The sequence below is a fragment of the Plectropomus leopardus genome, chromosome 16 (genome assembly GCF_026936395.1).
Source record: "Plectropomus leopardus strain MGB_pleo_1.0 chromosome 16, ASM2693639v1, whole genome shotgun sequence".
Lineage (NCBI taxonomy): Eukaryota > Metazoa > Chordata > Actinopteri > Perciformes > Serranidae > Plectropomus > Plectropomus leopardus.
The window spans coordinates 9187298-9202594 of record NC_142191.1 but is presented as its reverse complement, the minus strand read 5'-3'; the positions used below and the strand labels follow the sequence as shown (position 1 = coordinate 9202594).

Genomic DNA, 15297 nt, shown 5'->3' with positions numbered 1-15297 from the left:
CTGAGAAACTTCTCATTTCACATTGAGCTTTTCAAATATAGAAATCCTCTCCAGAAATATTTTAAGACATTTTTTCTTCAATTTTTAATTTCATTCTTTAAAACTTTGTTTTAGGTTTCTTTTATTGCATGTGTATGATGTTTCTTTTTTTGTAATATTTTATGGTACTTTATTCAAAGCAACTGATAACTCTGATATAGTATTATAGACTTCTAGTTTATATTAATGTAAAAAATAACAAAAATAAATAAATAAATAATGTCATCATCATCATTAGTAGTAGTAATACCGTTATATAAATACTCTTCTTCAAAAAATAATCTAAAATGTTTTTTTTTTTCACAAATAATTCAATTAATAGTTAAAAGTTCTTAAAATTGCATCCTCTTCTTTTCCCACATAAAAAATAAAATTTATGAATAGGTAAATATTCAATCAAAAAAAATAAAAAATCTGCTTCTTTGCTTATTAAACCACAACTAGCTCTCAGACTGGTTGTGATGTCACAAATCCTGCTCATAAAAACACGTCATAAACTCCAATTTAAGGTGAGCACAGACAAAGTGACAATGTCAAAACAGTCCGCTGGTGGTAAACTCAGCACTAAATTATTTTGGACAGTGAAAGTCAAACATCCAAATGAAGTGACAGGGAGGAAAAAACTTTTTCTTTTTTTAAATGGAGGGGTACTTTAACGTTAAGTCAGAAATCCATCATATGTGAGTATAATGTCTGGGAGGCTACACTGTCCAGTACACCATGGAGAATCATGTTTAATTTAGAGATTTTGAGGGAGAAGAAGAAAACAAGACCACAAATCATCCAAGGACTCCACCTCTGAGTTGCTCACACGTTTAAAAGTTTTATGCCGTCCTGCGGCTCTACCATGAGCACCCTGACAAACTGTTACTAAATCTGCTGCCATACCTCTTGCCTGTCATTCTCAATCATGCCCCCACAGCAGATGGACAACAGTACATGTACAGTTAGAGGTCACCTGGGGACAAAGAGGAGAAAAGTGACTTCTTTGTTCATTGGGGCTTTCAGCTCAAATGTCCTGTTTTGTCCTGAGCAGGAAGACAAGAGGAGTGTTTAGTTGATGTATTTTTGCATGCATGTGTGCAGACTGCATTAACAGCTGGGACTGAGGATAAGAGCCACTGCAGCTGTACTTGCATATTGAGTTTGTGCTCATTATACTGGACACACAGCAGCTGCTGCTTAGCACCATCATGTGGTAATACAGCACATTGCAAGGAACACCATGTTTCTGTATTTTATTATTTGAGCAATGAGGTCATCTTATATTTAAAACGAGTTAAAGCTCATATTATATTTTAAAAAGGGCTTTTGTAAGTTATAAAGGGGGCTCCTGTTTCCACAATCACTATCTCCACTCTGGCATCATCTTATTTCAGCCAAATTTGGCACAACCCAGACTTTCTTAGCAACAGAAAACCACTGTACACATGGAGCCAAAGAGGCATCACCCATCTCAGACATATCTTCCACAACAATAAGCTACTATCATTCCTGGCCCAGAGCTTTGGCATTAGTCGCAAACAGTTCCTATAATATCTGCAAGTTAAATCATCCAATCAAACAAAACTTAAAACTTTACCTTTTAATCTAAACCCCCCTCCATCAACCTCAGCATTAATAATCATTGTCTCCTCCAAAAAACTCTTATCGAGAATATACAAAATATTATCCCACACTGACAAAATTCTACCCAATCCTTCAGATAAATGGGTAACAGATCTCTCCATTGCTCCCGATGCCAACTTCTGGACCCAGATTCACGAAAAATTCATGAGAAAAAATGTTAATTTACAACTAATACAATACAAGATCCTTCACAGAACTCACCTCACTGGGCATAAAATGTTTAAAATGGGAATCTCATCAGAAATCTGTTCACACTGCACACAAAACCACACAGACAACTACAATCACGCACGCACGGCACACCTGTTCAACACTTTCACAGATCAACATTACAGATCTATTATCCCACTTTCTGGGCTGCCACAAGACTTCTGTCCATTTCTTCATGTACCCATATACGCAACTGCTGATATGCAATGGATTGCAGAGCTCCTTCAGACTCATCAAGTGGTGTGAAGGCCGTTCAGGAGGTTGAGCACCCCCTGCTGTTGGTCTGGGGGTTGTTCACCACTCTGGCCACTCTCAGTGCCAAAGACATTCTTTGAAAAACACAAAATACAAACAATAACAAAGATAAACTGTTCATCTGGTTGGGCAAAACCCCTCCTGAGGGTCCGGCGTTGCCCACCAAAGATGTCAACTTTCAGTCATGTCTTGGGTTTTATACTGTGACTTGATCTGTGAGGCTCCTCTGTTGCTATGCGCTGCGCTTTTGGCATCCCAGCTATATGGCTGGTGCCTGTGCCAGCCTGCCAAACCCCCCCACCACCACCACAATCCAGTGACCAGGTACTCCAAATGTCTACAGAGGGGGTGAAAAAGGCCTTTGCTAACACTGACCCACACAAAGCTGCAGGACCGAACAACATGCAAGTCAAGATATCTTTTTTAACATTTCTCTCAGCCAGGCAGTCGTGCCCACCTGCCTCAGAAGTACCACAATCATTCCTGTCCAAAAGAAGCCAACCCCATGACAGGGCCAATAGGTACCAATACACAATATGAGTTTAAAAATTCATTTAATTCTAGAGAATATTTGTGTACACTAAAAAAATGTTTATATATAGCTGAGACCATAACATTTAATTTGTAACTGGTTAGAATATTCTAACATAAATTATGCCAGAGAAAGATGTAAGAGAATTAAAAAATGTGCCAACCAGCCCTGGTCAACTGTATATGTTGACTCTAGGAATTTCTTATGTGCTGTTATATTATTTTCACATTACATTATATTATATAATAGCTGAACATAACACATATAGGGCATGTATTCTTATAAGAGAGAACATACAAACAGTGCACCTGAGGATCAGATGCCTCTTCAGGTAAATAGAAACCTGACACCTGGCTGTTACCATGGTACCGCTGAAAAAAAGCAAAGGTTGATGGGAGTTTTGGAGCGTCAGAGGAACACACATGCAGCTTGTTGGAGGCTCTTTTTTAGCTCTGATACTTTGTTTCTACTTCATGCTCTCGAGGAAACAGTAGCCTTAGGGCAGGGAAGAAGAAATGGGGACATTTTTCTTTGGTCTTTCTTTGTCTGTGTGCTGCTGAGGAGTCAGCAGGTAAAAAAGTATCAGGTGTAAAATATTGATGGTGCGACAGGTGTGATCCTAAACGCCCGGCAGGTCTTTGCCCTTCTGATCGATGTATCACACAGCGAGGGGCTGCCAGCAACCCCGACACAGGCCGAACCACGGACAACAGTACTGGTGAGTCACTGGATGGACGTACTTTTTTCCATCAGCTCATCAAGGGTCAAAACTCAGACTTATAATTTCTCTTACCATCAGTTTAACCCTTTAACTACTACTTTTACAGTAGCTGGTGATTTTAATCAATGCATCCTTTAACTTTAAAGATGTAGCAGAATCAAGAACATAATTTAATCTTATTTTTTAAATCTATGTTTAAACTAATACATCTAACCTGTACCTTGTACCTCAACGCCTGGAAAAACATCAGTTTTCTTGTGCTGCATTCTGTCGCCTTTCACTAGTATTTAAACCTCTGAAAGCAGAGAAAATTTGTTTGATGTCTCTCAAAAATGTGAAAAAAAATATAATGAGCAAGTTGGTAAGAAATGCCCCGCAAACTGCAGAAAATAAGTATTATTATTTATAATTCTCTTATTAAATATTTAAATTATGTTACAGAAAAAGAAAAAAAATATATTTTAAGCACTTTCTTGGGGACATTTTCTTTCTTTTCCTTGTTTTTCCTTTTTGTGCTTATTTTCAGATAATTCTCTTTTTACTGATTTCTAACTAAGCTTTTGGCCATTTCTTATCAATTGCTTGTCACCCTCTTCCAGGTTTTTGGAAAAAATCAAGCCAATTAGCTCAATTTTCAAAGGGTTAAAAACAAGAATTCCTAAACCTACTACAGTATAAATTTAGTCTTTCCTGAGATGTGTTGGAAAAGCATGAAATATTAATGTTCTAATATGCATTTTTACAGCATCATGTTGCCTTTAGGGCCTTAAACTAAACTGACATGTCTAAGTGTGCAGTAGTCTGAATGAATTGATTAAAAGAGGCTGATTAAGGAGTGCAGTTTTATCTGCAGGCTACAAACTAGGCCATAGAACAAGTATGTCTCTAGTTACAGTGTTATCTCTTCTAGAGCACGTGTGTAATCGTCTTTCTATCTCAGTGGTGACTTGTGATATATTCCTATCAAACGTAAACCCAACGGAAGTCTGAATACATATCTAGAAAAAAGGGGCGTTTTGACAGAAAAAGGTCAAATAGACATTTAGATGAGCAGGATAATGTTCTGATATGAAAATGCACAAATTAAAATACATTTCTGCATATTTTCTGTCAAAACTTCACTTTATATGGTTGGTGGGTGTAGTTGGTAAAAAGAAAATAGTTCCTACATAAAACTGCTTACAACAAGATCTGTGCACTGAAACTGAAAGATGTCAGTGCAACTGAAAGATGTCTTTACAGACATTTTTAACATCTCGCTCAGCCAGGCAGTCGTGCCCACCTGCCTTAATAGTGCCACCATCATTCCTGTCCCAAAGAAGCCAAACCAAGCCTGCATAAATGACTTCCACCCTGTAGCCCTCACGCCAGCATTAATGAAATGCTTTGAGCAGCTGGTTGCAGCACATTAAGTCCTGTCTCCCTGCAAACCTGGACCGCCTGCAGTTCGCTTATAGAACCAACCGATCCACGGAGGATGCTATCTCCACTCTGTCACAGCTAGAGAGGAAGAACACCTACGGCAGGATCCTCTTTATAGACTTCAGCTCAACATTTAATACAGTCATCCCGAAACAACTGGTGGAAAAGCTGAGGCCGTTGGAGGTGGACACTGGCACCTGCAACTGGGTCCTCAACTTCCTGATACATCGGCATCAGACAGTCAGGGTGGGCAGCTGCACATCCAGAACCATCACAGTGAGCACAGGCTCTCCCCAAAGCTGTGTCCTGAGCCCCCTGCTGTTCAGCCTGCTCACCCACAACTGCACTGCCAGACATCAGCATTTGCTGATGACACCACAGTGGTGGGTCTCATCAGTGACAACGATGAGTCTGGGTACAGCATGGAGGTGGTGCGTGGTGCAGATCCCACACACTCTCACTGAATGTGGATGAGACAAAAGAGATGGCTGGAGGCTAACAAACAACATCATACGCCACTCAACATCGATGGTGCTGCTGTGGTGAGGGTCAGCAATGTGAAGATCCTGGGAGTTCACTTAGCTGACGCCTTGACCTTCACCACCAACACCACAGCAGTCATCAAAAAAGCCCTGCAGCGGCTCCACCCCCTCCAGAGACTCAGAAAAGCAGCTCTCCCCACTCCTCGTCTCACCACCTTCTGCAGGGGCGCCATCGGAAGCACCCTGACGTAGCTTGATGGCTAGTCACCTTTCAAGGTGAACCTTCAATGGGCTGATACAGAACACTTGTTTTGTTTTTCACTTCTTTTTGTCTGAAAAGTCTGTTTGTTTTGGGATTTGATATCGTTTGTTTTTATTGCATTGAGGTTGCTTTTATATATATATTTATGTTGTTTTTAGTAGATTTATTACTGACTTCTCAATTTGCACAGAACTCAAATGCACTGCACTGAGCTGGTGAGAAACGGCATTTTGTTTCATTCTGTGTTTGCAAATATGCAGTGAAATGACAATAAAATTGAATCTTGAATAAAATTTAATCTTTTCTAGAAAAAGCGGGTCATGATTTGTAGAAATAAACACAGTTATTGAATTTTTCCAATGTAATTGTTGGCACTTTGAGCACCACAAGCTGAGTGCTATCTAGTTCCATAATTCTGTTGGAGAGAAGGCAGACATTTCTACAGCCAACTCACACCCAACTGTCTAGATTGATAAATAGCACTGCAGGTAAAAGGAAAAATATGTATTTTTGACTTTGTGGGTGAACTGTCCCTTAAATGATTGTTCTTCTGTAGGATATAAGAGTGTAACATCCAGATAAATGATGTTGCATTTAGCATTTTTAAATAATAACACAAAAATGTCTTTATATTCTGATGATTTTGGGGTCAGAAATTTAAGATTCAAAACCTTGTTCTACCCTCCAGATTCACGGAGCCTCACTCCTCCTGCAGGAGGAGGAGGGGAAGTTGGAGGTGGGGGTGAACGTGCAGAGGGAGGTCAGGGAGACCTGCCACTCGTCCGGGAGCTGTGGTTCATTGTAGTGATGGCAGCCATCGCTTTGCTGCTGCTGGCCGTCGTGTTAGGCATCATGCTCCATAAGGTAAGAGACAGTTATTTTGTGTTGTATGTGGAGGGTGACAGCCAGAACAGGTATGACCCTGACAGCAGAGGTCAGTATCTGTCCTTTTTCATCTATGACCCCTGCACCAGGCCCTGAACAAACCCCCCTTCACCAGAGAGAGACCACCGCTGGTGGCCCTGCCCATGCAGAAAAGGAGCCCCCTGGCTGTTTATCCACACAGCAACTCTGTGCTGGTGAGGAGACATGCATTTACTATTCACTATTTCCTACATCAAAAATAAGCCTTTATAAACCTGTAACTAGTCACAAGTGAGCCACAAGATAGCCAGTGATTTTTTTAAAAAGCTATTCAATGTAGAATCTGACTTTTTTTAAGTTAATTGAAATATAAAAGTCTGCAAAATTTGTAATGTCTTTTATACTTTTACTAGCCTGTAGTGAAACTGACTATTGTAAACTATTTTTAAAAACAATACTTAATCCTTTTTTTCCTTTTTAAGAACACACAATCCATGTTTTCTGTTTGCCAGTAAGACAGAATTTACACATTTTATCTCAAGCCTCGCCATCTCCTTTACAGTTTGACACTGTGCCTGACACAACAGGCTTCTCCAACAGTGTGACACTCAAGGGCTTCACCATGAAAATAGAGGTAAAAACCAGTCTACCCAACAAATACAATAAATGTAGCTGCACATGTGCACAGGATAAATATCTGTCTCTCTCTGCTCCCACCAGGAAGTGCTGGAAACTAAATGTGAGCCTATTGATGAGGTCTCACCGCAGGGTGAGCAGGGGATCCTCAGTGTGAGCGCTCTGAGACGCAGCGTCAGCCAGGTGATGGACGGGAAGTCCCTCACTGGAGACGATGAAGCATGGGATCCAAACATTTCAGGGCATGACAGTGGGATGGTGAGAGACCCCAAAAATGTATGCTGTTACAGTCACATGACAGAGATGAACTGTGTGCTGTTAATTCTAATACTGCTGGTCTTGCACACACTTCAACAGCTGTGCACCAACATAAGTACGATAACTTCAGTTTTGTCTGAATTTAACATCAGGAAATTGAGCCTCATCCAGGCTTTTATGTCCTTAAGACATGATTGCTGTCTAGATAACTGGTCGGTTTCATCTAGCTTCATAGATAGATACAGTTGCATATCATCTGCATAACAATGGAAATTTATAGAGTGATTTCTAATGATGTTGCCTAAAGAAAGCATATATAAAGTGAAAAGTATTGGTCTTAGCACAGAACCTTGTGGTACTCCGAGGCAGACCTTCGTTTGCACGGAGGGTTGATCATTAATATGAACAAACTGAGAACGGTCTGATAAGTATGATTTAAACCAGCTTAGTGCCGTTCCTTTAAGGCTAATTTTCTTTGTTTCATTATTTTCTTCTTAAGAGGTGCAACAGAGTCGAGAGCTGATCGCAGTGAGCCAGTAGCACTATCAAAAAGACAATCAATTTGAGAGTGACTTAAATTAGTAAAAGCGTTCTCAGTCACATTGAGACATGGTAATGAGTTCAATGCAGAAGGAATTAATTCATTAAATTTAGCTACTGTACTATCAGACAGACATCTACAACAGTACCTGTTGCTGAGTGGCATGTAATCGAGCAACAAAACATCAAAAGTTATTAAACAATGGTCTGACAGAGCGGGATTCTCAGGGAAGACTATTAAATCTTCAATTCTGATGCCATACGCCCGGACAAGATAAGATGAGGAAACAACTTCCTACTTAAACAAGCCAAAACACTTCAAAGCAACATGAAATCAGGCCCTGACTCCTGTTTAACAAGCCCTGTCCTTCTCCGTTACAGTTTATGGACGATGAGGAATTTGTTGACACCGTCAAAGGTTTCAGCACAGTGAGGAAGGAGCACACCATGTTTACCGACACCAATCTGTAACCAGATGATGACCTTTGAACCCGACAGGACACCAGCTCTGGATATTTAACATTTTGACAAGCAAGGCCACTCACTCACATAAAACCCTGACTCGTTAACGTGCCACTGTAGCTGGTAAAGAGTTGTAAAGAGGTCAGAGAAAGCTGAGAGGAAGTTTCTTCTCTTACAATGAAAACTAAGGAAGCATGACTCATGACGAGGTCACTGGTGTAACTGTGACAACTGGGAGGAGAAAGGAAGTGAGGATGTGACAGTCCTGACACTGAAACACAACGGGTCAAGATACATTCGAGTGGGAAGGAAGCTCCTGCTTTTGCAGAGAACTCATAACAGACTCAGAGCACACATTCAGGAAAAGACAGCAGAATCCAAACACACTGTATGACAAGGCAGCAGATCGTATTTATCTATTACAGCTTTGTTTCTCTGTCTCTTCAGAGGGACTACTTATATCCTGTGATTTTGTAAGAAGCATATTTGTAACATTTTTTTTTTATCTTTAAGACAATTTAATTATCATCCGTCTCTCCAAGACTTCAATCAATCAATCAAACCTTTATTTAAGACTCTGGAAATCATTAAGGGAGACCCTCATTTTCAGAGATGTCGAGTGTGAACAACGCATTAAAACATAAGCAATCAAGACTGAATCATACAAAGCAACAAACAATAATAGCAATGAAAAAGGAGGTGGTGGTTACTTTACCGTTTCATATTTTTCATTAAATACAGAAAATAATTCACATAACCAGCTTCAGGCCTCATAATCCTCACTGTACAAGTTTTATCTCACCATTCAAGCAAAACGTTATGTGAATTATTTAAATATTTACAAGTTGTTGATAGTGTGTCACCCGCGTGTCACGTTTGTGAGGTACATGGTTTTCACAGCACAGCATAGGCAGTTTGTGGGTAAAGAACGGATTGCCACTATGTAGGGAGTACGGGAAGCAAACAAACAAACAAATAAACAAACACACATACAAACACACACACAGAGCTAATACCACATTAAAGTCTTCACATATTAATTTATTTGAAATGAGTTGCAATGCAATGTGGGCACAAACACTTGTACCATTACAGTCAATAATATGGTTACAAAACAGAACATTTACATAATAAATTAATATACTGCAGTACCACATGAGACAGTAAACATAAAACCCCAAACTGGGGAATTATATTGCATTAAAAACAAAAAGGAGTTGGTTTTAATGTACAAAAATTCTTCAGGCATTTACAAAGGCAGCCTCTTCTTCTGTTGCTCGTTTTGTTGTATAAATATAAATCTCTAAATTGTAGTTACACTGATATGTCTGCTAACAACAGACCAGATGAGGGGTTCTGGCCTGAGACGAGATCCAGATCCTTCCATGCCGACTGCCATTCCATTATAAAACTAAACTGATTCTTATTTAAGCTTTTGTAAGATTAGGATCAGTTGAGAGATGTTTTCTCTGAATGGCTCGTGTGTTTTACTGCCATAAGCCTTCAGATGTTTAACCCTTTTTGATATCTTATTAAGAGTTTAAATGTAATGCTTTACGTTTTTCTGCATTCCGTTACAACATGCACTTGTCCCTTTAGTGTGATATTAATCTGTAAACAAATTGATCATTATTAGAAATGTTTGCAGCAGTAAAGTGCATGTAGCACATGCTAGATTGTGAATGTTTGCAAAGCTGGCAACAGTAGAAACAACAGTTACATATAAATAGTTAAATATAGCACTACAAGCTTTTGTCTTCTTTACAAAAGATTAAAACAGACCCCTCAAATTTAAGCAACCTTTTGTGCAATCTTCCCCAACGTCCATTAACTTTATCACACCCCTCGTCATCTTCCTATGCCCTGTTCTTCTGGCCACATGCATCAGAAACTTGCAACTTGCTTAAAATGTTCCACCGTTAGTAAATTCCTTTTTCAAGTGAGTTTCACCATCTCCCATTAAAGTTTGTCCTCGGATATTACAACTTCATCTACGCTTTCGTCGCTAGACTGCTACACCAAGCCGATGCTACTGTGCCGTTCAAGTGCTAGCTACACCTGCTACTATTACTACTAAGCAGAGTCTAAGACTTTAAGCATTTCAACAAATCACAACATAATCAACATCGGTAATGCTACCCTGGTTTAGTCAAGAGGCTGCCATGGTTACCTCCATCGGCTCGTCCAGGTATTCAGAGAAATTTGTGAAAAGTGCAGCGAGTCTAGCTGAGAAAAAGTTACCAGAAACATAGAAAGACTCAGGAATGTCAGTACCTTCCAGAACAAGATTTTAAAACACTGATGATCGTACCTGAGAGCTAGACTAGACCTGATCCGACAGTGTGTGGTGCACCTGTGGCAGCTGGTGATCTGAACGTTAGTGTACCAACAGACATGCAGTGCTCGATAGGTGGTTCATTGTTACAAAGAGGTGCTCCGGTGATTTAGTATTGCGCTGCCATGATGTTGGCAGACTTGCAAGAAACGAGACAAACAAAATATTGGTTAGAATCAGTGAGGCAGAGGCTAAGATATTCTGACTTTTAGTCTCTAGTAATAAGCAACCCCAAAACCACAGGATCTGACATTTCCCATTATGCAACGCAACAGTGTATCTTATTTGAAGCAACCAATGCATCTTTCAAACTTGATGAGTTTTTTGTTATAAATTTGTATTTCGGCTGAAGTGACCCTGATGACATCACAGTGACATCATCAGGACTATTTCCTCAACTTTGACAAAGCTGCAGACAACATTACACACCTGTTTGAAGGGCTGTGTATTCTCAAGAATCTGGTGATGCAATACGAATCATGTTCAATAACTACCACGATACAGACTAGGGATGAGAGTTTCAGTTTTGCTTTCGATACACTGCTAGCTACCTAGTGTTAAAATTAACCTGTAGACCGCCAAGTAACCAGTTAAAATATCAGAATAAGATCCAATATACTGCGCTTTTTTAAAGTCTAAGTTTAAGGGCTAGAACTGCACCTTTTACTATTCTGCCTATTAATAGACTCACGTTGCTCGTGTCAACTCTATCAATATGTTGTTATGTTGGAGTGGAAGAGTCAAATGGCTGAGGACAGATTACGACACTGCTTTCTAGCAGTTAGGGCTTCAAACACAACACAAAATGAACCACCTTAGCAACTCTTTGTATGTTTTTTTCTTTAACTAAAAAAGTGCTTTTGAGAATTGATGCGGTACCACAAAACATATGGCAATATTCAAGTGCCACAATATTTTCTTACACCCTTACTATTAATATAGGCTCAGTAGTCATCTGTATGATGTGTTATGAGATCCTGATGTGTGAAATCGGTGGAGCACCCCTTTAAGGTTGTTAAAATACTCATGATGACTAATAAGATTTAAAGACGGGCGCATGAGAACAATTCCTCATGTAGACATATTTTGGCACCACTAGCTAAAGCTTCTAAGCCTCATCTAACACTAATGTAGTGAGACGCACTCTGAGTACATCCACTGCATACTCCACTACTACATGACCAGATCACTGACAAACTAAAGTGCTACCACAAAATTTACACCACAGGGTTAAAGGGTTAACACGTAAAGAAAACCCACAACTTATAACAGAAGCTTGACTACACATTTATTAAACCTAACATAATCTTAAACTACGCTATTTATCTTAATGATACGACCAGTTCTGTCATTCTTTACTAATGCAAAAATGTTATACGAGGTATTTTCAGACTCGTGTAATGATGACTCCTGGGGACATGATAAAGTTGTTGGGGGTGGCGGTCACTACTTGAGGGCTCAGAGGTCAATGGACAGCATTTACAAAATGATGTTGCAACGTGGTCACAAAAGGTGGCTACTGGCAAGTTCCTAATCTCACTAAAAACTATTCCATCTCCAAAAATATGCTTTGTTCATCCAGCTATTACTTTCTCTAGTCGTTTCACTTTTTTTCCCTTTTTCAAAAAGTAAAAAGTTCCCCAAGCTGTGCAATTTCTCTTAATCGTATACAAAATATTTCATTTTTGACATTCAACTAACTGCCAAAATTGAGCATACACCCAAAATCAACATGCAAAGACGGGATGATCTTGATTTTGGATTTTGAAAATAAAGGGTTCGCTCTTTGATCCTTAGCAAGCAGAGATTTCAACCCCAAGACATTAAATGCAATCATTCAACTAATGCCATTAAAGCGAAGGTTTCCATTCAGGAAAAACAGGACTTATGCTCAACACCACGACAAACCTGGCACTTTGATATTCACAGATTGTGCCAGGATTTGTTTTCCCCGTCAGGTATGAACTACACAGATGCAAATGCATTTACAAATCAGACCGTGTTTCTCTCACAAGGCCTGCTCATGAAGCCTGCAGAGTTAAAAACACACCTGACACTTCTCCGTTCAAGAGCCAATCAGGAAGTGAGGTGTTCAGACTAATACTGATTACTGGCATCCATAGACAAGTCATCATGCAGTCAGGATATACAGGGTTGTAGCACTCAGGCATTAAAAAGGTAAAACATGATGTATGAAAAGAACTATACAGACCGAGGAGTTAAATCTAGAGTTAAAATCTTAGGAACAACAAGAGTGGCTGTGTAAAAAAAAAAAAAAAAGAAATGCCACAAGGAAAGAAAGTCTATGTGTTGAAAAATATGAAGGAAGGAAGATTTTGAATGTGGGTTCTTCCAGGTTACCAGATCCATCTTCTGGTGGTCCAATGGATGGTTCTGGAAACAGGAGGCTCGCCTTTGGCTCTACGTGGGACAAAGCACTGCGGGAGACAAGATCACTTTATGATAAATGCTGCTTTCACTGTGGGACATGAAGTAGAGCTATGAAAGAGCGACTACTACGGGGAAAAATGTGGGATGAGAAAAGAGAAACAGGTGAAAAGCAGACACAAGAACAGCTGCTGCAAGCTCGCAGTAAAGGGGAGTTATGTGAGTGAGTGAGTGTATTAATGTGTTTCAGGGTAGGTGTAGTGCAGCTACAAGCACCGCACAGCACGAGAGGCACTACAGCGAAGAGTGAGTGAGGGAAGGCGGCTGCTTTGCGGGGGAAGAAAGTGAAACTACGAAGAGAGAGAAAGAGAGTTGACAAGGCTCTGGAGAGAAGGCTGAAGGTGAAGAATCTGTGTTAATGTGTCAGTGCCTCACAAACCTCAGTTTCCACTGCTCTCATACCAGAGCTACCCAGAGGACAATGCAGCACAGACGAAAGACAAGGAAGGTACACGTCAACAGTGAAGGGTGGCAAAAAAAACATTTTAATTAATGTTTCTGGTGAGTGCTATTTTTCTTTGTGGCTTCTTTTTTATTGTACCGTCTGCTTCCCTGAAAATGAAGATGTAAACTTTGTATCTTTTAAATCTCAATGTCAGGTGGGACAGACACGGACAAAAGTCATCTGGTTCTGACCTCTAAACCATAGACTGCATGACAAAGATAAACGACGTAACAGCTCCCTCAAAGTGAAGCCAAAATATCTCCCCCTCATGGCTCGCTGCAGTATAGACCAACCAAAAACCTACTTAAAAAGCCCACTGACTTTGAGACGAGGGAACCCATCTTTATGTACAGTCTATGGTCTAGATAAAAAGTCTTTTTTTTTCCTCTTGTTTTTTGTTTTTTTCACTGCAATGGATCAACTTAATATGAAGACAGTTGCTAAGATTTTTACCCCGCTCACTGATATCAAACATGGGGAAGCAGTTACAAACACAGCTATGCGTTTACCTTTAAGAATGTAGTCTGTTAGCAGAGCAGGAACCTTCTCGCTGTCGTCCCTCATGGCGTGGAGGACTAGCAAGGAGAGATCAGCACAGCACATTTTGAATCATAACATGCATTGGAAATTGCATTAAACAAAATTAGAAACAAACAAGTTGCGAAGACTGCCACATCTGATTTTGTCATTTTGATCCTGTTGGTGTTTGTCTGTTTTTGTGAGAGTCAGTACACTCACTCTTTGTGAGAATCTGGAGGTCTTCTACCGCTGGGGAGCCGGCTTTCTTCTCATAAGGGATTACTGTGGTTAGGTACTGAAAAAGAGAAGATTATGTAAAATGCAATGAAAGAATCCTGTTACACGCTGCTGGACAATTACAAATCAATTATTGCCTTTTTTTAAAAAACTGTACAGTTTTCTACTGTGATATTAAAGGTACTGTATGTAACTTTTTCCCAGTATTGTTTTTTATTGCCAATAGGTAATGTTAAAACTGAGACTTGCCCTGACTGCCTTGGTTGCCTGTGGACTGATTTCTATCTAAAAAAAATAACTCCAAATAACAACCAACCTGCACTCATCACAACACAAAAGCTGCGTTCCAGACAATTCGGAAGTTGAGATATTCGAACCTCCTACCAGAAAACGTACAACAGAACGCCACTCAAAGTCGGAGTTCCTACCTGTGAACTCGGGGCGCATCCATGTACCCTGACTTAAGCTGTCTGACATCACACAACAATGGCAACATCCACAGAGGCCACTAAGAAATCAGCTAAGCTGCAAAGTGAATTATATTTGAATGCATTTATTTAAATAATTAATCTACTATCATATGGTAAAATTTGTTCTGCATTTAAACTGATGTCAAAATATATCGCCATGTATAAAAACGCTGTAAAATAAAATGCATAACAGCATCTGTTACCCTGTGCTGGATTTTCCCATTTCGCTCAGGGAGGAGGCCCTGCTGACGGCGCAATTGTTTGCAACAGTTCGTCACTGTCCGTTATGTTTTATCTTAACGTTTGGTGTTTGCACCTGGAATGCTTGGAAGTTGGAAGTCGGAAATGACCTGGGAAATTCGGACCTCCGACTTTGAATGGAACGCAGCAAACGTTACAGCAGCAGTGTTTCGTTTCTATACATTTTACAGCGTTTGTAGTTATAGGTGGCTGATGTTGGCTAATGTTAGCTTACTTGCTAATGGGGACAAACTGCTAGCTAGCTAGTGTAGAAAATACGGTCTTTTGTGG

General features: G+C 39.9%; 2 protein-coding genes across 5 annotated transcripts in view; one reads left to right on the top strand and one right to left on the bottom strand.

Annotated features, from left to right (window-relative positions):
* Positions 1-15297, bottom strand: part of fez2b (fasciculation and elongation protein zeta 2b) — a 62127-nt gene that overhangs the window by 32525 nt on the left and 14305 nt on the right. For 2 of the 4 annotated variants that reach the window (XM_042503135.2, XM_042503138.2), the window contains 3 exons: positions 14279-14354; positions 14050-14115; positions 9333-13085 (listed from right to left, as the gene is read on the bottom strand). The exons of 1 other annotated variant lie outside the window; for it this stretch is intronic. In XM_042503135.2, coding sequence (XP_042359069.2) covers positions 13069-13085; positions 14050-14115; positions 14279-14354 — 159 coding nt within the window. In that variant the 3' untranslated portion in view covers positions 9333-13068. Of the gene's footprint in view, positions 1-9332; positions 13086-13474; positions 13503-14049; positions 14116-14278; positions 14355-15297 lie in introns of those variants that run through there. One more of the 4 variants, XM_042503137.2, reaches the window with a different exon arrangement.
* LOC148186821 (usherin) lies at positions 5279-9073 on the top strand. The gene is made up of 6 exons (XM_088089740.1): positions 5279-5538; positions 6206-6416; positions 6527-6631; positions 6979-7050; positions 7137-7310; positions 8232-9073. The coding sequence occupies exons 1-6, from the start codon at positions 5279-5281 to the stop codon at positions 8319-8321; spliced, it is 912 nt and encodes a 303-aa protein (XP_087945866.1). The 3' UTR covers positions 8322-9073.

Excerpts from the sequence above, each read along its gene's own strand:
- LOC148186821 (XM_088089740.1), top strand. The coding sequence starts at position 5,279 with ATGAGACAAAAGAGATGGCTGGAGGCTAACAAACAACATCATACGCCA. Across the intron at positions 5,539-6,205 it reads GCCATCGGAAGCACCCTGAC|AAATTTAAGATTCAAAACCT; the intron begins GTAGCTTGATGG and ends TTTTGGGGTCAG. Across the intron at positions 7,311-8,231 it reads CAGGGCATGACAGTGGGATG|TTTATGGACGATGAGGAATT; the intron begins GTGAGAGACCCC and ends TCTCCGTTACAG.